The 21,297-nt window shown below is 39.4% G+C and overlaps 1 protein-coding gene across 3 annotated transcripts in view; it reads left to right on the forward strand.

Annotated features, from left to right (window-relative positions):
* HECW2 (HECT, C2 and WW domain containing E3 ubiquitin protein ligase 2) overlaps positions 1 to 21,297 on the forward strand; it is a 100,202-nt gene that overhangs the window by 60,038 nt on the left and 18,867 nt on the right. For all 3 annotated transcript variants that reach the window (XM_041472883.1, XM_041472885.1, XM_041472884.1), the window contains 8 exons: positions 326 to 511; positions 4,894 to 5,028; positions 7,829 to 7,931; positions 8,966 to 9,062; positions 12,600 to 12,683; positions 14,870 to 14,979; positions 18,440 to 18,560; positions 20,571 to 20,684. In XM_041472883.1, the coding sequence (XP_041328817.1) occupies positions 326 to 511; positions 4,894 to 5,028; positions 7,829 to 7,931; positions 8,966 to 9,062; positions 12,600 to 12,683; positions 14,870 to 14,979; positions 18,440 to 18,560; positions 20,571 to 20,684 (950 nt within the window). The remainder of the gene's footprint in view (positions 1 to 325; positions 512 to 4,893; positions 5,029 to 7,828; positions 7,932 to 8,965; positions 9,063 to 12,599; positions 12,684 to 14,869; positions 14,980 to 18,439; positions 18,561 to 20,570; positions 20,685 to 21,297) is intronic.

Raw genomic sequence — 21,297 nt, forward strand, 5'->3', positions numbered from 1 at the left:
GGGTGAGACACAATTCGGGGAAAGACCTTGCTGCTTAATGGCAATATTTGTTTCCCCCAGATTGCCCGGTTTATATCAAAGTATATTAGAGGTCATACAAAACCCTATTAATATATATATTTTCCTTTTTTGCCTGTTCTTCAGTGCTTCTTTTTGCATAGATTCCCCCCTCAGTGTTTCTTTGTGTATTGGGATTTATAGTGTAAGAAGCAGCAATGGAAGGAGTAACTTTTCTTCTGCAGGCCCACTTACAATGCACAGGCTTGTCTTTTGTGGCCAGAGCAGTAATCTCTTTGAAAAGCCTTTGCTGTTGTGTGTTTCTCAGAGTGCCTACCGCATGTTTACAAACAACACGTGTCTGAAGCACATGATCACCAAAGTCCGGCGGGACACCCACCACTTTGAGCGCTACCAGCACAACCGGGATCTGGTGGGCTTCCTCAACATGTTTGCCAACAAACAGCTGGAGCTGCCCAGGGGCTGGGAGATGAAACACGACCATCAGGGCAAGGTAACTCCACAGGGCTAAGAAGGCCTTGTGTTCATCAGTTTCTGAGATCAAATGATGTATCTGAGGTAAAAAGCATGGTCTGTGACAGCTCCCAGGAGGATCACTCTGGTGGTTGTGTATTGCTTGGAAAGAGATGGTATGGAGTAGGTTTCCTTAAGAGGTATTAGAGATCTTAAATACTTGAAAGTCTCGCTGATTTTTTAAAATAAGTATCAATTTTCAATTTCCTAAAAAAATATTCTGATGTCACTTTTACAGTTGTGATGTAAGTTTTAATGTAACTTTAAGCTAGTGCATCCTCAGTATCTGGAACATTATATTTTGTGTAGAAAACAGGAGGGTTAAAAATAGACTGTGATTAGTATGTGAGAAAGTGATAAGGCTTATCAGTTTATTAGGATTACTGGCAAATTTAGCTTCTTGGTTCTTACATTTATCACTCTCAATGTGGTTAGCTGTGAGAGTCCATATAAATAATGATCTTGATGCTTGGAAAGATTAGACAATTCTAAACTGAAGGGTAAAAGTACTTGAGGGTTGCTTCCTAGATTTTTTTAACTCTGTAAAGCACTTTGGTTTTTTGTTAGACAGAATTAGGAATGTGTAATTCTACTAACGTTGTTCTTTGCCTCACTGTTTTCTGTTTTAAGTCATTCTTGTTCTGTTAAGTTCTTCAGAGGTCAGTTTTCTCCTGAAGAATCGAGCAATTTTCAATTTTCTTTAATAAGTGCCCCATAGAGAGAATTAGACCTTTGGATTTCTGAGTTGTTGTTTGGTAACAGCAATGCTACCACAATATTAATCAAGGAGAGGAAGCACTGAATAATTTCCTACTGGGATTTCTTCACTTTGAATTAGTCTTAGTGTTGCTCATTTTCACCATGTTGAATTGTCTGTGTCACAAGTGCCACTTGTGGGCAGTGGAAAAGCCTATTCAGCACTCGAGAGAGACCATGGCCAGTACATGGCAAGAGCAGTGCTTGGGGAGACCAAACTGAAACTGGACCTGCCTTTATTAAAGCATAAACCTAAAGAGAAGCGAGTAGAACTTAGCCATAACACATTATATAATTATGTTTCCTTTCCTTAACTACTCTTCCCTGCTGAGAAGAGGTTTTCCTTTATTTTTTCAAGTATATCACAGTGAGGGCTTGGTGCTCTTTCTCACGAGGCACAGCGGTGGTTCTGGCCCTGGCACAATGCTGAGTAGTGGTGTTTTCATTCCCCCGTGGCAGTGTGGTGCTGCTTGCCTGTCCTCTTTGTGGGCTGTCTTCCAAGGTCAGCTGGGGACTGCCCACCTCTGAACTCCCTCCAGAGCTGCACAGCAAAGCCCAGCTGCCCACTCCTTTTTGGCTCCTCTGTGTATCCCTTGCAGGAGATAATATCATAAAAGGTCTGGTGTGACTATGGTGTAGTTTCTAATGGGCATTATAGATGATCCATCATCAGTCAGTGACCACAGGGAGGCAGAAAGCCATTGGGAAATGTGGTAGCAGGAAGCATTATACAGGCTTAATAGGCCCCTGAGCTGAGCTTTGGGGCTGTGCCTTGCTGTGTCCATGTGCATACACACACAGACAGCATACAGATAAAGCATTTGTGCAGTGTGTGTAAGCATGTGTCTGTATTTTAAAGCCAGATGCAAGTCTTTGTGCTTTTTAATTAGGTCTCTGCAAGATGTGCAAATACATAGGAAGTTATTAGAGCACATTTTTGGTTTTTCTCTCTACAATTAAAGAAATCATAGTAATTGATTACTGAACTCTCCAATAGGAAGAAAAGGTATTTTAGCAATCTTCATAGATTTTAACTGGAAGAGTAACTGGGGCAACTATTCATGTTTAATGGGCTAAATATAGTTTTGGCACTACCTATTTTATGTCAGTCTCTTCAAGCATTGTAGATTTATGGATTATAGGTAGGCAGGAGTTATGAGAGGAATTTTTTTGAAAGGAGATTGTGAGCCACACTGTATTTTGAGCTGTGTGCCAGTGTCCAGATTAGCCCAAAGCATTGAAGCTCCAATGATTATCTTCACCAAAGCTTCAAAGTGCTAACTTATGCTTTGTTTTAAAGTAGGCTACTATGAGCTGGCCTGCAACCATACATATTCAATAAGATAGGATTGTCTTTATCTTCATGTCTAAACTGAGTTGTTACTTAAATAGAATGCTGTGGAGCACTGCATGCAATACCAGAGTGCTGCATTAAATCAGAACTGAGTGGTACAGCTCTAGGGGGTACTACCTCCTTTATTGAATCAGGAATTTTTAATAAGTGATTTACAGTATGGTGTTGACTTCATGAAATCAACCTGTGTTTTGTTGAAAGTGCTTTACATCTTATAAATGTACACAGACTAGATAAAACAGGTAGAAGGACTTAAAAAACCCCCAAACTTGCTAGTAAAATAGGTAGATCTTACCAGTCGGGAGAAAAATTTTCAGAAATACTGGCTGTATTCCAGCAGTCACTTTGAGTCATCTTCCAGGCCCCAAATATAAATTTCATTATGGTTTTTATTCTTTCTCACTGGTTTTGTAATCTCTAATCTGTTTGCTTGCACGGCAGGGTGGCGTCATTGTTTGTCAAGGTAAATAAGTCCTGCATCAGGCTCAGCTGTAGCAATTAAAATTTCATTTATTGAAAAAACTTTACAGTGTTTTAGCTGTGAAACAGTTTCACTTGCATATCTGTGACTATGTCAGATGGTCAGAACAGAGTTCTTACTGCTCAGGTGATGGGATTCATTCCTTGTAGGCACAAGCTACAGGTACAGGTGGTTGCTGTTGGGGCTATAGGAGGCTTGGTGCTCTTTTCTGGAGCACTTTCAGGGTTCTGCAACTGTGGTGTCTCCCCATATGCTTCTCCTTCCTTGGGAAATGGAAGCATGAACATTGTCTCCCACTGCAGTCCATAATGGCTTTTACTTGCTGTATAGTATGACACATGGTTTGTCTACCTACCTTCACAGCAGTCAGAAGAATTGCATTTGCTCTGGTCTGGTTTTCCCAATCTGAAACAGTGATTCCATGAATACTAGAAGCTGCTGTTGCTGCCAGAAAGGTGGTTATGCTCTCCTCTCCTCTCACCCCTGGTGAGCTGACTGAGGTTAGAGGAGCCAGCAGGGAGAGGGACAAAAAGAGTAATTTTAGCCTGGACCAGCTCCCCTGATGGGTTCACTGCATGGCTACACAAACACTTGTGCCAGCACAAGGCAGGAAGGGCACACAGGGGATGAAACAAGTGGTCAGGAGGGGGAAAGATGAGAATGTTTCTTTTGCTGACACCACAGGAATAAATTGTTTGTGGAATTGTGGTCAAAGTACCTCACTGGTAGCCAAACACAGAAATGGCTACGACAGTCCCTGACCACCACTCTGCTGGTCCAGATTTTTTGATTCCTTGAACCAGATGTCACTTTCCTGTAATTCTGCTGCTCAAAACTGAGAATTTTTTTTTGCCACTTCCACATGTTTCCAGTATTGTGACAGAAAATGTGGAGTGTGTTGAAATAGAACAGTGCTGGTTTCCAAGTGCAACACTGGTGCTCCAAAAAGTTTAAATTTCAGGGCTTAGGAACCTTTTTGGTTCAAATTGGTTAGAATTTTAGGAGGCTTTAATTTTCCAGGATACATGTCCCTGTGACCTTGTTTTCAGCAAATGGTTGACTGGCCAGTATGTGGTTGTTCTCATTGGTTGCCTGATTAAAATTTTTTTGTTGCCATCATCTTTGTGTTGTTGGTTGACCTTTCTTTTTGGCTTTCAGAGGTCTTTTTGTTTTGTTTTGTTTTGTTTGGTATGGTGCTTTAGGGGTTTTTTTTGCATTTTGTTTTGGGTTTTAGAAAAAAAGGTCAGAGGACTTAGAATAGTTGTAGCAGAAATATGGCAAAAATGCCTGTTGGTCTGTAATCATAGTTCATCACTGGATGCAGGGATACACTTGACATACATACAGCCAATTGTATTCATAATTATATGGTAAATACTTCACAAAAGGTAATGGGTTTGCCACTTAATGACACCTTTTTAGATGCTTATAAGGGAATGAAAAGGAGAATACACCAGGATTACTTTTATTAAATATTCAAGTCTTCTCTTCTTGACAGTCATAATAAAGCTTCCCACTTCTGATGCTTGTCAGGTGAGAATTTCAAAGGATTTTATAGACACGAACAAAGTAAGGCATTAAACAGTTCATTCCTTTGTCTGGGATGGAAAAGTGTTGTCCTCCTTCTGCAGAAAGGAAATGGAAGCCACAGTAACAGATTTTCCACAGCCCCACCTGGTCAAATGAAACCTGGATTCCCAATAAGCATTAACCTCAGACTTAATGAATAAAAAAAGTGTTGATGAATTCTGTCTTGTGTGTCCTTCTGCAGGCTTTCTTTGTGGACCACAACTCGCGCACCACGACGTTCATCGACCCGCGGCTGCCCTTGCAGAGCAGCAGGCCCACCAGCGCGCTGGTCCATCGGCAGCACTTGACTCGGCAGCGCAGCCACAGTGCTGGGGAGGTGAGTGGGGTCTGGGCCTCCTCCTCAGGAGCTCCACCATCCCTTTTCACATCATTCCGTGTGGGGAGGAGCATGATCCTTCTGTAAGTGCACCAGTCATCTGTAAGGATTTACTATTTTTTCTGCTAGCCGTTGTTGTTTTTGACATGTATGAATTCAGAGGAAAAATACCAAGCATGAATGTTTCTTATTTTGCATTCGCAGTAACCCCACTTAACCACAGGAGAGCATCTGATTACAGATTACTGGTTGCTGTATCCAGTCTTTCACTGACAAAATGTGTATTGTCTATCATGGTGTCTGGTCGAGTGTGTTTGTACATAACTGTGCAAAATAAGAGGGGAGAAAAAATGCATGTATGACTATACGTCTAGTTCTGAAACTTGTCCATGAAGTTAAAAAAATCATAACACATTCAGCTTTATCAGACTGTTATATGCCTTTGAATTTATGTCTAATCTCTACTTTCTGATCAGAAGCCCATAGAAGACACTATTTTGTTGTTATGTTGTCGTGCACCATTTTCACTGGCAGTCCCCATAGTGTTGTTGTCACTAACTTATGCTTGTAACCTTGTGTATGTACAGTGGCTTGGACTTCAGTTATACTTTATTTAAAAACCTCCATACTGTTGGCTGTAGGTTGTAATTTCAGGAGAGGGCTATTCCATGCCAGCAATTAAACATAATGCAATTCAGAATAGCAAGAGGAATGATCTGATTTATCCTTTTCTTAGCTCAGTCTTGTGGCAGATGAAGGTCTGCCAGGCCTCTGTTTCAGAGCAAACATGAATCTTGTCTGCCACTTCTCTAATAGGGCTTCCACTGAGCTGCAGCGAGTGCCACAGTACTGGCTGCATATCTTGTCACATCCTGTGTGAACATGGTTTAGTCAGCTCCCCTCCAGTGTCAGGAATATTTTGCAAATGGTTTTAAATATAATTTTCCACCAGTTTGGTGATGTTGTGTATAAGGCAAGAAGCTATATACCTTCATATAGCTATTTAGGTCTCGAGTAAGGTAAAGCAAGTATTTCTGTTTGATTGATTCGTAGTAGAGCAGAATTTTTTTTCTTGACTTTAACCAATATGCACCCAAATTATCTTTCTTTAAGCAGCATCCAGTAGTTCTGCACTTAAAACAGGTATTTGTGCCTGCCATGCTCCTGAAGTTGTCAATGCTGCAAAACAAGTATAGTTTATCCAACAAGAAGTGATCATATATATTTCATATACATAGTACTGCTTACCTGTCAAAATTTCCCACTCCATCTAGATACATGAAATTCCTTAAACTGTGTTTCTATATGCAATTTTAGAAGTGTTTCCTTGATATTGTTACAATTGTTACTTGAATGAATTCCAGGTATAATTCCAGATAGGAATCTCAAGCACAGCAATTCAATACAGTATTACTATTCTAGTATTAATGATGCAATGAGGTTCTTTTTACATATGTATGAACCTGAACACCAGTTTTTCCTCTGCACTTTGGAGCTTATGTATTACATATTACATATTTGCATTTTTTTCCTATTTTCAAGCTATTACATAAAGGAACTGTACATTATTGCAAGAGATGAATACTTAATGAAAAAAAAAATCAAAATACTTTCTTTGGCTTTAACTTGCCATGAGCTTTGATGTTTTGAAGCCACTGACCCAGTTTTTACAGAGATGCTCTAAAACAAACATGAACCAGTGTAAGGAATGCCTTTTTAGCTAAAGCTGAACTACAGTGTGAAGCTGGAGCTAATAATAATGACATTCCTTTTCCAGCACATTGCCTAACGGGAAATAATTCTTCGTTTTTCTGAAGGAATATTATGAGGGAGCAAAAAGGTCTTGGGAGATATCTTGGGACTTTTGCTGCTTTGTGATTTCAGAGATTGGAATCAAAAGCAACCTTTTATAATTATTTGATCTTTTGCAGTTAGATGTTTTATAGATCTTTGAAGCTTGGGAGTTCAGTTCAAATGGTAACCATTACATGTAGGCAGATAAATGGAGACGTAAACAAAGAGGTCCAGCAGGATGAAAAAGAGGTTAACCAAATGTTTTACAGAGATAAAATACTGAATACCAAGAAATGTCTGAAACCTGAAAAATGATGCAGTAAACTGCAGCAGTTGCCCTGACATAACAAATGCCTCTAAGAACAATTTTATATTGTGGTTCTACCCTAAAAATTGTTCACATGCAATTTTCTTAAGTCCAGAAGGTGAATACAGGAAAAACAGAACAGTGTTTCTGAATTATTCTAGGAGCCGTGTTTTTACCAATTTTGGACTCGTTTGCCTTGCCTGAATGTGAACTCACTTCTTTATTCTCCTTTGAGGCTTCAGCCACAAACTTTTTTCCACTTCAAATTTAGGGAAACTGCATTCATGCACAGAGGTAATAGAGGTGCTAATGAAGGAGCAGAATTTGGTTTCCAGAATGTTTCATATAAATAAAGTTGTCCATTAATTACAAAAGACAAAATTAAATTACAGAGTCAAAAAAGATATCCCAGTTTTAATTTTTTGGTCTCTTTTCAGAGTGGTACTGTTTAAAAATAGCAGTAAATCTTGTATCAGTTTTGATTCTTCCTATTAATGGGCCCAGTATGCTAAATGATGTTTTGCTAGTACCTGTCCTAGCAGCACAGCTGCTTCCTGCTGCAGTGGTTGCTGGGGATAGTGATCAATCAGAGCCTTGATGTACACGCTTGGTTTTAAGCCGTATAAATTCTCACTTTGCTGTACCCGAGTGCTTGTGCTGGCACAGAGACACTCACTGTGGTTGCTTGCATGTTTTCAGGTTGGAGAGGATTCCCGTCATTCAGGACCCCCCGTTTTGCCAAGACCATCCAGCACATTTAACACAGTCAGCAGAGCTCAGTACCAGGATGTGGTTCCAGTGGGTATGTCAGCATCCAGCCTCTGCTGGGAGGAGTTCTCCATCACTGCGAGGTCATGGCAGTGTGCACTGCTGGGGTTTCCATTCACTTGGGATGGCTGGAAGTTGCCATTTGTTGTGATCCTTCTGTCCATCAGCATTTCCCCCCTGTTAAGTTGGTACTTTCAGAGCTGGAAGTGTGCAGAACCAAATAAGTGATGTATTTTACCTTCCTAGCTCACATACTCTGTGTGCTCACAGGATGAACTAAACCAGGGAGTCAGATTGGGTCCTAATTGGACTCCATGTATTCCCAGTGAATTGTTGACTTTTTTTCTTTTTTTTTTTTTTTTTTTGTTCCACAACTTGTGAGCATCTATTTTGGCAGGATTACAGAAAGTGTTAATCAGCTTGGAATTAGCCATTAGCTTAACTTCTGTTCTCAGTTACATACACACAGAGTTACTGACTTCTGTGCCACCACGCACAGAATGTAGCTTGTTAAATCTAACAGCTGTCACGTTGTGCTAAATCAAGATAAATTAATCCAATTAACTCTGACTGGCTCTTTGTACTGTGGCATGTTTACTTGAAAACCTCTGCCCATTTAAATCCTCCCCCTTGCCATGGACATGGTGTGCATGCCTCACAGGCTCAGCCATTACTGAGGATTTGATATGGGTGTTTCCAGTGGCTGCTTAACATTTAAGAATAGATGCAGTGAAAACCAAGGTCTCTGCAATTTTATACTAACAATAAATATTCTGGTTTGACCTTAGCTAAGAGTGTGAGTGCTAAAATATAAGAGGTTGCTAACAGAATTATAGCTGTTAGTGGTGGAAAGGATATATCACAGTGAGATTTGGTTCATAATCATAAGTGTGTTCCTTAAAAGACAATAGGATTGGTGGCCTTACATACAAAAGTATTAACCCAATACTTCTAAATTTAAAACTGTGAAGGTGAAGTATGTCATTATTGTTGAAGACTCAAAAGGAATGTCATCCTTTGTTTTGGGATCTCCTTGTTTCAGCATGATATTTTTGCTAATGTTTTCAGCTTACAATGACAAGATAGTTGCATTTTTGCGGCAGCCCAATATCTTTGAAATTCTACAAGAGCGCCAACCAGATCTTACCAGGAATCATTCACTCAGGTAAGAAAATTAATGAAGTTTGCTGTTCCCATTTCAATAAAAAAAAAGTTAATTACAATTACCTACTTTCAATTATTAGCAGTGGAACATAACACATTATAGACTTCTGGTGACTTCAAACATATTCATAAAGCTGTGGGAAATAGTTGTTTGCTCTATTTCTGTGTAACAGCCTACTATAACAGGGTTGAGAAGTACATAGGTAATGTTTAATTATCAAATAAAGGTACCTACAAGAAAATGTTTGGAAAACTGGCATAAGAGATTTGCTGATGTCTTCCTAATGTGCCAAGACAGCTGGACGGCACAGCAAATGTGCCCATTCATTCAGCTGGGAGCAGGAGGCAGAATGACATTTGGATTTGTCCTTATCTTTCCAAAGCACATTTACAGACAGGCTGTCCTGACCTCATGAGATCTGGAGGTAATCTTACATCAATCAGAATTTTTTGTCTCTGCAAAATTTACAAAATGGGATATCTGCAGATTTTTGCACAGTGCAACAAGATATGAGGAAAGATGATCTTTGTTGTGTGGTTGTTGAAACTCCCTCATATGTTTAGACTTGGAAATGGAAACACCAGCAACTTGGATAGTAGTGACCAGAACTGAAATGAATGTATCCGTTCTTCCTTGGGCACTACATTTAAAAAATTGGTTTGATTGTTGGCAGCCTCTCCTCTGCAGTGCTGTGTTCCAGAGGCCTACCCACGCTGGCCGGCATGGCAGCCAGCACTGGTACTCACTTTTCTTCTGTTCTGTGTTACTTACTGATCCCTTTTCCTCTGTGTCCTGCAAGTTCCCAAAATTCAACAAGCTGGCCTGTTTTGCAGTTTCCCTGTGTGTAGTATAACAAGTTTTGTGATGTGACTTCTGTGTTAAAGACATGGTTAACCTTCTAAAGAAATCCTTCCTGCCAAACGTGAAAGAACACACTGGCAGAATACAAGCTCTCTAGAAAATACAGCAGAAATCTTCAGTTCTCAGTATGTCAAAACACTTGTACCCCTATCACTGCAGGCAAGTTTTTCCCACCAGGCTTGGTTTGAAATCTGCTGGGAAGTAGTATACAAACAATTTCTGGTTGCTTGTAGTGTTATTGCTTCATATTCTTTTTCCCAGGGTGCTTTATTTCCTTCACTGTGATAGCAATCTGTGTAATTTTCTTCGTGTGTGCTGTAGGTTTTTTTAACAAATTAGAGTTCAAATTGCTCACAAGGCTTGTTGGTATTCCCCGATTCTGCTTCTAGTAGAACCTTGCTTCCTGATTACAGATGCAAAATTTCCCACAAACTTGACTTTCTCAAGAAAAGATGGGTTTCAGGTTAAAAATGAAAGATCCGAGGATTTTCTGTACCTCCTAATTTGCTTGAGATTATATGTCCTTCTGTACATTTACTTCAGGAGACTGAAGATACATGCCTTAACTGACTTTCTTCAGCAGAATGATTGGGGATTTTAATGAACATAATTTTATTTTACGTTGAATGGGATCGCTCAGAAAAGCCATTCTCTTAAGCTGAATGGTTCCATTCTAATTTTAGTATTTGAAGTTAGTAATTTGATTAAGGTAAATTGTCTTCCATTATACTTCTCCTATATCCTTCTAAAGCTGATGCTTCAGTAGCATTTTAATTTGTATAATTAAAAATTAAAATGTTACTGATTAAAATCCCAGTTTTATTTTTCCTGGTTAGTCTTTTAAGACCCTGATTTAGCAAATTATTGGAATCCATGTCTATTTGACACATTGTGAGACTAAGCAACTCCATGGACATTGCCGTAACACTTGATAAATTAAGACCTAACTAAAATCCTTCAGTATAAATGTTTTGTGTATTTTTTATAGTGATTAGTACAACTGCCAGAAATCTCTTCCTTTGAGGACCTTGGTGCAGTTGAAGTGAAATTATGATGATATTAAATATTATTATTTTTAATATTATTGTGATTATTACTTAGGTGAGGAGGAAAATCAGTATTTGGCCAGTGGAAGAGGACAAAGATAATTTGAAAAGATCTCTGACATTTTCTGTCTAAAATAATTTCATATTACCTTAGAGAAAGAAGAGATAGGAAGTTGAGAGTATTAAAATATAAAGTGAAAGTATACTACATGTAGAAAGTTGCTGTTCACAGGTCTCATGGTGGAGTGGGAACATTATACTTATCGTGTCTTTGTTAGGCATGTTGCCAAGATTAAATCTTCTGAGCCACTGCTGGTGAATCTGGGAGGCTGCTAGATAATGTAAAGGGCTTCAGGCAAAGGCACCTGCTATACATTAAATATAATTTATATCTTAATGGAAAGTAAAAGGCATATGTATTAAAAAAAAAAAAAATCACTGAAATCACATCTGTCACTGGTAACCCCAGTGACGGGCTGCATTCATTTGGAAGGCTGCATATGTTAGTTTACCCAGAAAATGTCCTTCTGGTTTCTGGTGTTGCTACCAACCAAACACTAAGATATATTTTATAATCCACCATTTATTTCCTCCAGCCTTGCCATTTGGGCACTGATGTAGAGTGAAGTGGGCTCTGCAAGTGTCCGGATGTCCCTGGCCTGCCAATTGCATGGAGTGTTTTTGACCTTCTTGTCACTGTTGGTAATAGGACATGGGGTAGACAGACCTGTGAGATGAGCTAATGCTGCTGTTCTCACTCAGAGGTCTTTTCTGTTTGTTTGGGGGCTTTCTCCTTTTGATTTGGGACTAGATTTAGGTTTTACTACATGGGTTTGATTCTTGGTTCTTTTTCCTCTAGAAGTGTAAAGCCAAATTAGAATTTATCTCTACTGTACTATCATGCTGATAAAGAAAAAATATGAAGGATGTACTTGTATTTCAGGATGCAGGGAAAGGCTCTGCAGAGAAAAATAATAAGAATCTGAGAAATTATATTCAGTACAGATCCTAAAATTATATGTGTTACCATGCTCAGAACTTAGGATGCGTGGATTGCACAACAGTGACCAAACTGGGTCTAGGAGAAAGGATGTGTGTGCTTAGATGAAATAGAGGGGATAAATAATACAGTTTTTTTACTGGAAGATATCTTAAATGCAGTGTGGTATGAAAACACTGGCTTTAAAATCACGAGTATGCATTGTAATGTATGGCTTGCATTTGTCCAGAGATTCAGAAGAGACAGTGAACTCTTTAAAGAGTTCACTTTTGCAGTAGGAATGTCCTCTTACAGGTTTCAGCCTCCTCCTTTGAATTCAGAGACATGGACTTGAGTGTGAATTTGAGGGATTGAATTTTTTTTTTTTTTTTTTTTTTTTACTTTTTGGGTGACTACCTGCCGAGAGCATGAGCATTTAAGAGATGAGGGCAACGTGAGCATCCTTCCTCAGAACAAGTTAGCTTTTTGGTTGTAGTGTTTTACTGCTCACATGGACTTGGTCTGGCAGGGAAAAAAAGTAGGGAAAACCATAACCCAGAGATTTCTGATATACTCTGTACTTGTTGCTGTGGTACACATTGATGCCTTATGTGCAAAAGGTAGTTTGAAAGCCTTTTTTTGCTTGCACAGGGAGAAGATCCAGTTCATCCGGACAGAGGGAACACCTGGGCTGGTGCGTTTATCCAGTGATGCAGACCTTGTCATGTTACTCAGGTAGGCACTGCTGCTGCCCATGCACGTGAGGAACACGCTGGGGCAGCTGCTCAGGAGCTTTCAGGGAGCAGAGTGGGCTGATGGTGTCTCCCAGTCCTTTCCCCTTCACTCCCTGGACTTGCGGCTGGGAGAGCTACAGCTTAGGGCTCAGGTTTTATTTTCTTCATGTTCAGTTCTAGATGGTAGTTGAAAGTCACACTTTTCATAGCATAATGGAATATGAAAGGCAAGTGCAAGAGCACTGTGCTTGTGATTTATATGGGTTTGCCCAGACCACCTTTAATTGTCCTGTTGTATCCAGCCCTGATGCTTAGAAAGGTGGTTCAGCTCAGACCTTTATTCAACAATGAGCCTTGTGCAACCTTTAGACTGCATCTGTTTAGTTCTGTGCTTTGGGAGGTGTCTGTTTGTAAAGGCACATACTTGAGAGGTGTTTTTATTACTTAATGTCTCTCTTGCCTCTTCACTGTGCTATCAAGCATTGTCCCCTTTAGTAAAGACACTATTACAGACATCAGGAAATGGGAAGCTGATTCTTTACTAGTTTTCATTTAAGCTATTAACTCAAAAAATCAGCCAGATTTTTTGCTAAAATTAAACCCTTTTATCTTGATACTGTGCTCTCATCCACTGTAAAAGTGCATCAAGAAATTCACGGGTACCTTTAAAATGGAATCTAGTGAAACAGAATTGACGTTAGTAGTTGTATTTTGAGGCCAGGTTGCATAACGATAATCCTTTCTGGTCCCCAAATCTCCAAATTATTACTATTAAGAAAAAATCTCATTTTAAATTGATGTTTGGGCCTTTCTGAAATGTAAATACTGTTTCTTTAAGAACTTAGTTTAAAAAAGTTAAGTGTAACTTGGAGGAAAACATCACACGGCCATGACTGTAAGAAGAACTGGCAGAAAGGACTCATTTAAAAAAAAAATCTACATAAAAAAAAGTCTAGATACTTGTTTGGTGAAGAGACTTAGTAAAAAACGTCTTTTATTTGAACATTGTTTTCACTGCATTGGATAGTATAAGACTGGCTTTCAGTTCTTTCTATAGCTCAATTTTTGAAAGTAATTTTTACATACTGTCGCAGCAGTTTATTTGTGTCATGTTTCACATTCAAAATACCTTTTGATACCAGATCCATTCTGACATTAGATATTCTGTCCCTTTTTGGATTTGCTTGTGTCAAATTAGGGAAAAGACTGAAATTTTAATATATATATGCATACATACACACACAGAGATGCAGTGATTAGGCTGGAAAATAAGTTTGAGTTTTTTCACTTAAAAAGTTGTGTATCAATAATAGATGAAGCTTGAAGTAACTGAGCTTGAACATGCTAGATATGATACCTGTTTCAGCAGGAGTGTTATTAAACATAAAATGTTATGCTAACAAGCTTACCAGTCAATACACTTAACAAGTTCAGTTGTGCTTCTTAATCCTGGAGGCTTAGAATGTTTCTGAATAAGGTTATTGACCCTTTTGTAATGAGAACATTAAAAAAAAAAAGAGCAGGGTCAAGGATTGTAGCCATGATATTTTATGAAAAATCCTTTGCTAGGATTTTTGTCCTATTCTAGCTGAGAAGCCTCAGAAAAGAAATGTAAACAATTAACTATCTGATGGCTGTGGAATGTGGTTTGGACATTGTTTACCAACAGGTGCACCTTTGATTGGTTCATGTGAGTTATTTCTACTTAATAACCAGTCAAAGATGCAGCTGCTTCAGCCTCTGAGAGTCACAAGCTTCTGTTATCATTCCTCTCCTGTCCTTTCTAGCCTTCTGATGGATCTTTTTCACTCTATTCTTTTTAGTATAGTTATAGTATAGCATTTTAATATATATATTTTAATATAATAAACCAGCCTTCTGAAACATGGAGTCAAGATTCTTGTCTCTTCCCTCATCCTGGCACCCTTGAACACAACCATAGATTAATAACTGTATTTTAACCTTGAGAACAAATACCCAAATAGTGGTTACTGCTTTCCAGTACTTTCAAAATCTGCTTGAGGAAATGGCAGTAAAATATTTTGTAGCACTCTAAGTGTGCACGGTGGAAACAGGTAGGTGACTACTAAAGAAAGCAGGTTAATAACTAGAGATTCATCCCTAGAAAGTGAAACATGCCATTTATTCAAATAAACATGTTCTTTCTTCTTTGCTCCTTTTTGCCAGCTTGTTTGAGGAGGAAATCATGTCATATGTGCCGCCACATGCCTTACTTCATCCTAGTTATTGCCAGTCCCCGCGAGGCTCACCGGTGTCTTCACCTCAGAACTCTCCAGGTAAGGTGCTCAGGCAAAGCTTCTGCAGGGGCTCCATGAAACCACTTCTCATCCTTGATAAAACAAAGATCTAGAACTACTTTTGGGCAAAGTCAACAGGTACAATTGCATTTGACTGTCAGACTTGAACCTCTTGCCTTGGGCTCACAAGATGCTTTGCTGGGTGTATTGCAAATTCAGGAGTTGTGATTTTGTTCTGACTTGTAAAAAAACATGCAGACTTGTTTCTCACTGATGTGAAACAACTAAGTGACTGCTCGTGCCAGCATCCTGATGCCTGGAGAATTAAAAGTATGGATCTAATAGCTGTACATTAAAATAGCAATGTAATGGGGCTGTGGGGCAATGAGGGACAATTTTATGCATAAAAGCCAGCTTGTTATACTTTAACACGAGTTCAGAACACAGCATACTGCAGCTGTCTGGATATTCATGTCAGAACGGAAAGAAACTGATATTTCAGATTCTAACTGAGCTGCAGATCAGAGCTAAATTATTGCAGGTATGGCAAGTTCCATTTGAAAGCCGTGTTGATAGATGTTGCTATGCTTAGTTTCCTCAAGATGATAGATAAACATATTGGAAGTGGCTTAAGGGGATTTCTACAAATTTGATAATGAAAATATAGATAAACGGAGAACATTTAGGGTGTAAGCAACTCTAGGTAGTTCCAGACAGCAAGAAGTTTTTATCAGAAAAAGAGCTGTGATTTTCATGGGCGTTTCCCAGTCCACAATGACAAAAAGCTTTGCCTTTCCATGGAATCAGATAAAATGCATTCATAAACATGTGGTAGCTTTTCCTGCTGTTGGACAAAGGACCTCTGTAAGATCTCTCTGAAGAAACTATCTGAAGACTTTAATGATCTTATGGCATTCTGCGAAGCAGTGAAATACAATATTCACATTTATTAATACTTTCAGTATGTATATGGTTTAGATAGAACTGTTTCTCTTTATTGAAAAGAAGAGAATGATCATGCATCTTACTTCCAACTGCAAACCTGGCAGTCTTTTATAAATAAAACCAGTTTTGGCTTCCAGAGTTCAGGTTTCTTAATCACTGGTATGTGCACCAAAGCATGCTGGGCATAGCTTCATTCCAACAAAGTAATTTCAAAATACACTCAGTCTTTAACATGTGATATTCTCATTTACTCACAGTAGCAGCAGATAGTAGAGAATGTACAGTGATGGGTTTAATCTCATTCTCCCTAAAATTGTAGTCTCTCTTCTGGCTCGTAGAAAAATATAGAGAGACCATTGAATCTCCCTGTCACTCTGCAAGCATGCACGTTTTGTGTTGGTGTACAAATGACTTTTTTGATGAGAAATTGTAAATAGCCCATGTTTCTATGGAGGCTCTGTTTTTTCTCCACAGCTAAGCTGGCTGTGCTGCAGTGCACGAGTTGGGGCGTTAAGGATCCATTGTTCAGATCAGTCACAATCACTTGTACTTTCTGTTTTGGAAAAGATGAATAGTCATGAAGCTACTCTTTATATCTGCTTTAGAATATAACCTCTTTGAAAATCAAGTATGATTATCACATCACTGATGGTTTTTAGCTCTTCCATTAACATCTTTTGTTCCCAAGGCGGAAGTAATCACTATAATTGCCCAGGAATTTCTTGGCATATGCATCTGATTTGCAGTGGGGACTTGTCATGATGTGCTGACAGAATAGTATGATGCTGATCTCTGAACCATGAAGTAGTGTGTTATCAGATTCATATTTCGTGGTACCCTTCAAAAAAACCCAGCTGCCTTGAGGGGTTAACATTAAAGTATATTTTTATTGCCTTTTTCTGGTGACTGCATTTTTGTTCATAGTTTGACCCACAGCAAAACAAACAAGAGAGGGGAAAGGCCAATAATTAAAAGGCTTGTTTACTATTTCTGTAAGTTTTCAGGAGATTTCAGCTGAGTGTACCTTTAGAAGCTCTTGGTGCTCTCAGTAAAAGAGGAAAACAACTACAGATTAATCAATGACCATGATCTGTTTTTCCAGAGGGATCCTTCATGTTCCTTTTGGATCCCTGCAGATTCCATGATATTTACTATTCCTCCCACACTTCACTTCAAGCCTGGAACAAGTGCCAAGTGTCTTTCTGGTCAGACAGGTCTTTTAAAGACCTGTTAAATGGCATTCAGTGCTGCTGGTGAGCTCACTGGCTCTCTGATCTCTGCAGAGATAGACTCTGCAGCTCCTTCCAGCCCCCACTTCCGCAGGATGTGCTGTCGCCTTTTCCGTCAGACCCATGGGCTTTGTGGCTGCCCTCCTTCCCCCGTCTCTGCCCACAGGCTGAACGGATGCACCTCCTCTCTTGTAGCACCTGAAACCTTACGTTCCCATGCCTTCCCCCACAGTAGCAATCAATGTTTCTGTATTGGCTTAGCTTCATGCAGGAAGCCAAAAGCAAACTTGCACTAGGAACTGAGCTAAAAGACAGAACTCTGCAGAAAAGTGCTGCTAAAGTCTTCTTGTGCTTTCAGTGCATTACAGGTGACCACTAGTTCCTGAGAAGTAGTTGGCAACTTGTATGTACTTTAGGGCATGAAAAATTTTAAACATCCTCTGAATTTTTTGTGTGGGATGTCTACACAGCCATGGAGGGAAGGAGTTTAACTGCCTCCTTGGCACCCTGCCTCGCATTTGAATCAGTGGAAGTAATTTATCCAGGGAGGCAGTGGAAGTCTTAATGATGGCCATTTTCAGAATAGATGAGACTAAACAACTAATTTGTATATACTGTACATGCAGTTACAGGGTATGCCTTTTTTTTTTTTGATGTACCAAAAAAAGGATCTCACCTCTCCTTGCCTTTAAGAAATTGACCCTCAAAAACAGTTTGTCAAAATTAAATTCACTTACATGGCCATCATATATGTTTCTGCAGCCACAGATTAGAAGTTCCACAAGCTTAAATTTGGTAGTCTTTCCATTCTTCCTATATTTTTCTTCCTTGTTACTTCCCCGGGGAAAAAACTTCCACTAAGGAATTTCCAAATATTTTCCTTCTTCCTCTTGGTGTAGTCAGCATGGGCAATGCAGAGTCCAGCCTATTTTTGCTTCATTTCTGAGTTGTTGTTTTTCTGATAATATTAAAGCCAGAGCAGAAGATTTATCATATGAACTATTACAAAGGTTAGACATAAAGTGTACTTGAAAAACAAAGTCTTTCTAGTTGCTTGTGTTGTTTTTAAAATCCATCTTTTGCATTGACCTGGATTTGCTCTTTTAAAATTTACTTTTGAAAGATGATACTATTGGAAGTGAGCAACCAGAAAGTCTTGGATGCAGAGCAGATTTGAAGATATGCAGCTTTTACTCTTTATAAAGGTGACTAAACCAAACACATACCATGCATACCTTTTGCTATTAAGGAATCTTTCCAGCAGCAGATGGGACATCCATCAGTTCATGTCACACAGCTCATCCTGTGCCTGTTTCTCCCTGCAGGTACTCAGCGTGCCAATGCCCGAGCTCCAGCTCCCTACAAAAGAGACTTTGAAGCCAAGCTGAGGAACTTCTACAGGAAGTTGGAGACTAAAGGATATGGACAAGGCCCAGGGAAATTGAAGTAGGTTGAAGCATCTCATGAAACTGGATTTCTTTTCAGGCAGCTTGCCTTGCCTTGCGCATCTGCAAGCTTCTTCCCATTAGAAGGAATGCAGATGTTACGGTTACCCAGGCATTTCTGGGAATATAAAACCTGTAATAAAACATTTAATGCCAGCATGTGACTCATAACAGAGGATACAGCAAGTTCTGAGCACCTCTGTGCTTCCTCCAACTATGTTTTTGTACAGACAATTGTATTGTATTACCAATACGGTGCCAAAAAGAGCTTTGGGAAGAGGCCTGCAGAACAGGAGGCATCTGAATTCTTCCATTATGATATAAACAGTTATATTTTCTCGTATCTTTTTCCACTAAAAAAAAAAATTAGATAGACATATCTTTTGTACATCATTGTCCATCCTGATACCACAGTCTGCTTTAGTAATGAGGATTCATACATTAAATGTTACTAAACTCTAAGGATTGCCTTAAAAAACTGCTAATATTTTTATTTTAGAACTCTGAATGGTAGAGTACTTGGAGTGAGGTCTTCCCTCCTTCATTTATTAGCTAATCATGTGATTATGTGCTGTTATATATAAGAATTGTTCTCACAAGATACTTTCAAAATTTTGTAAATTACCAAGTCTTGTGCCAGTGGTCAAACTCATAGCCACGAGGCACTAGAACACGATTTAATAATTTCCTCTATTATAAAAAAAAGGGATTTTCTATTTTTTTTTAATTTCTTTCAGCCAGTCACTTATTTTTGCAGTAATCTGTGCAAAGCTCAGGCTTCATTCATGTGAGCTTATTACAAGTTTTGCAAAACTGAAATGCGATTAAAATGCTACTGTTTAGACAGGTCTTAAGAGGCAAAGGTTGAGTAGTGTCTGCCTAAAATATAATGAAATCATGAACAGTTAAAGCCTTATCTATGAAAGCTTTGTCCTGAGTGCTTGGGCAAATAACTGGTGTGGAGCTTTGGCTCCCTGTAATAATCTGTTCCATTTCTCACACCCTTTTTTCCCTGTCCTTTCTTCCCTGCCCTATTTGCCATCACACTGTAGATTTTTAAGCTGCAGTTTGACATGGGAATGGAAGTTTTCTCTGGGTTGCTTTCCCAGGCAACAGCACTGACCTGTTCAAAACAGGGCCCAGCACAGCTCCACTGCTGCCTGGGTCCTCTCTTTGCCCAGGTGCCTGCTCAGTTCCTGGCTCTCCCCTTGCATGTCCTCGGCAGGATGGCTCAGTGCAGTCACTGAGCTCTGCAGGGCCAGAGGGGCTTTGCAGGAGCTGGGGTGCGTTCCTGCCTTCCTGCAGGCAGCAGCAGCTGCCATCTGATGGGCACACACAGAAGGCAGTATTTGAATATAGAGCAAGTGAAGTTTCAGGAAACTAATTAAACACATTTTTTTGGCAGAGGATAAAATGTTTAAGTAAGGAGGATTCTTTCACCTCTTATTTTAGATCTTTGACACTTCCTCATTTTCACAATTTTTCTTTCAGAAGGTACATTGCGTTTTCACATGTGATGTTTCAGTGGAGTTTTGTACAAATAATTGCCATTCCTTCTGAACTTCTTGTACCATCACACAAGGATAATGTAGGGATGTGTGTTTCTGGGTTTACCATACTGATTTTCTATGGTTTTATATTTTTCTGTGTTAAGAGATTGATTTTTATGGAAAAGATGAGATTCTTGCTCACAGTTAAACTCACTTAGGGACCCAGCTTTACAAAAGGATTTCAGACTTAATGAAATTCCAGCTTTAGGACCTTTCTGCTTAAGACTTTAAGGAAGAACCAAGGTAGACAAAACAAAACTACTCTTCCTTGTACAAGGGACATTTTATTGAAACATAAGAGAGAGCTTTGGAGAACAGGAGCTTCCTGATCTGAATAAAATTATCCAGCAGAAACAGGTATCTCTGAAATCACCCTGGTTACTATCCTGCTGTGTAAATAGATGTTTCCAAATGTGGTTCATGTTCACAAATTGCTGTTTCAAAATAATTTTGCCCTTCAGATTAATCATCAGGAGAGATCACTTGTTAGAAGATGCCTTTAACCAGATCATGGGCTACTCAAGAAAAGACCTGCAGAGAAATAAACTCTATGTCACGTTCGTTGGGGAAGAAGGGTGAGTAAAACAGGGAAGTATTTGTGGCCTGAGAACACAGTGTCTTGCAGCTCCTCTCTCACCAAACTTGTTGTCTAGAGTGAAAAGAGGAAGGGCTGTGGTCAGGAAATGCCACATACACAAGCCTAGAACATGCAGCTGTTCAAGATGGCTTCTTAAGCATTTTTCAATGTAACATATCTTGCCTTTGCAGAAGTAATGTGAATGCTTGTGTGAATTTTCCCAATAGCTGGTGTGTGTTTCAGAATGTTGCTGGGAAAGCAAATTAAAACCCAAACAACTTTCTTGTGTTATTCATATTTCTTTTCTCTCAGTGCTGTTGTGTCTCCAGGGCTTACCAAAAGACAGCTGCCATTTGTTGGAGGGAGTGTGCTTTCAGAGTAGGCTCTGGGTTCAGTCCTTAATTTAGCCCCTGTCTGAGGCACTGATGGCAGAAAGCCCTCAATGCTACAGGAGGTGCTCGCTGCCTCTTCAAGCCAGGGCCTACATCACAAATAAAAGCAACTGGGCTGTTGCCAGTTGCTAAAAAACCCCAAATATTCCCCAGGCTTCAAAGTCACCTTCAGAGAATGCTCAGTTTGTGTCTAATGAAAGTCTAATATGTTACAGGTTG

This window comes from Pyrgilauda ruficollis, unplaced genomic scaffold (assembly GCF_017590135.1).
Source record: "Pyrgilauda ruficollis isolate IOZ18807 unplaced genomic scaffold, ASM1759013v1 scaffold3, whole genome shotgun sequence".
NCBI lineage: Eukaryota > Metazoa > Chordata > Aves > Passeriformes > Passeridae > Pyrgilauda > Pyrgilauda ruficollis.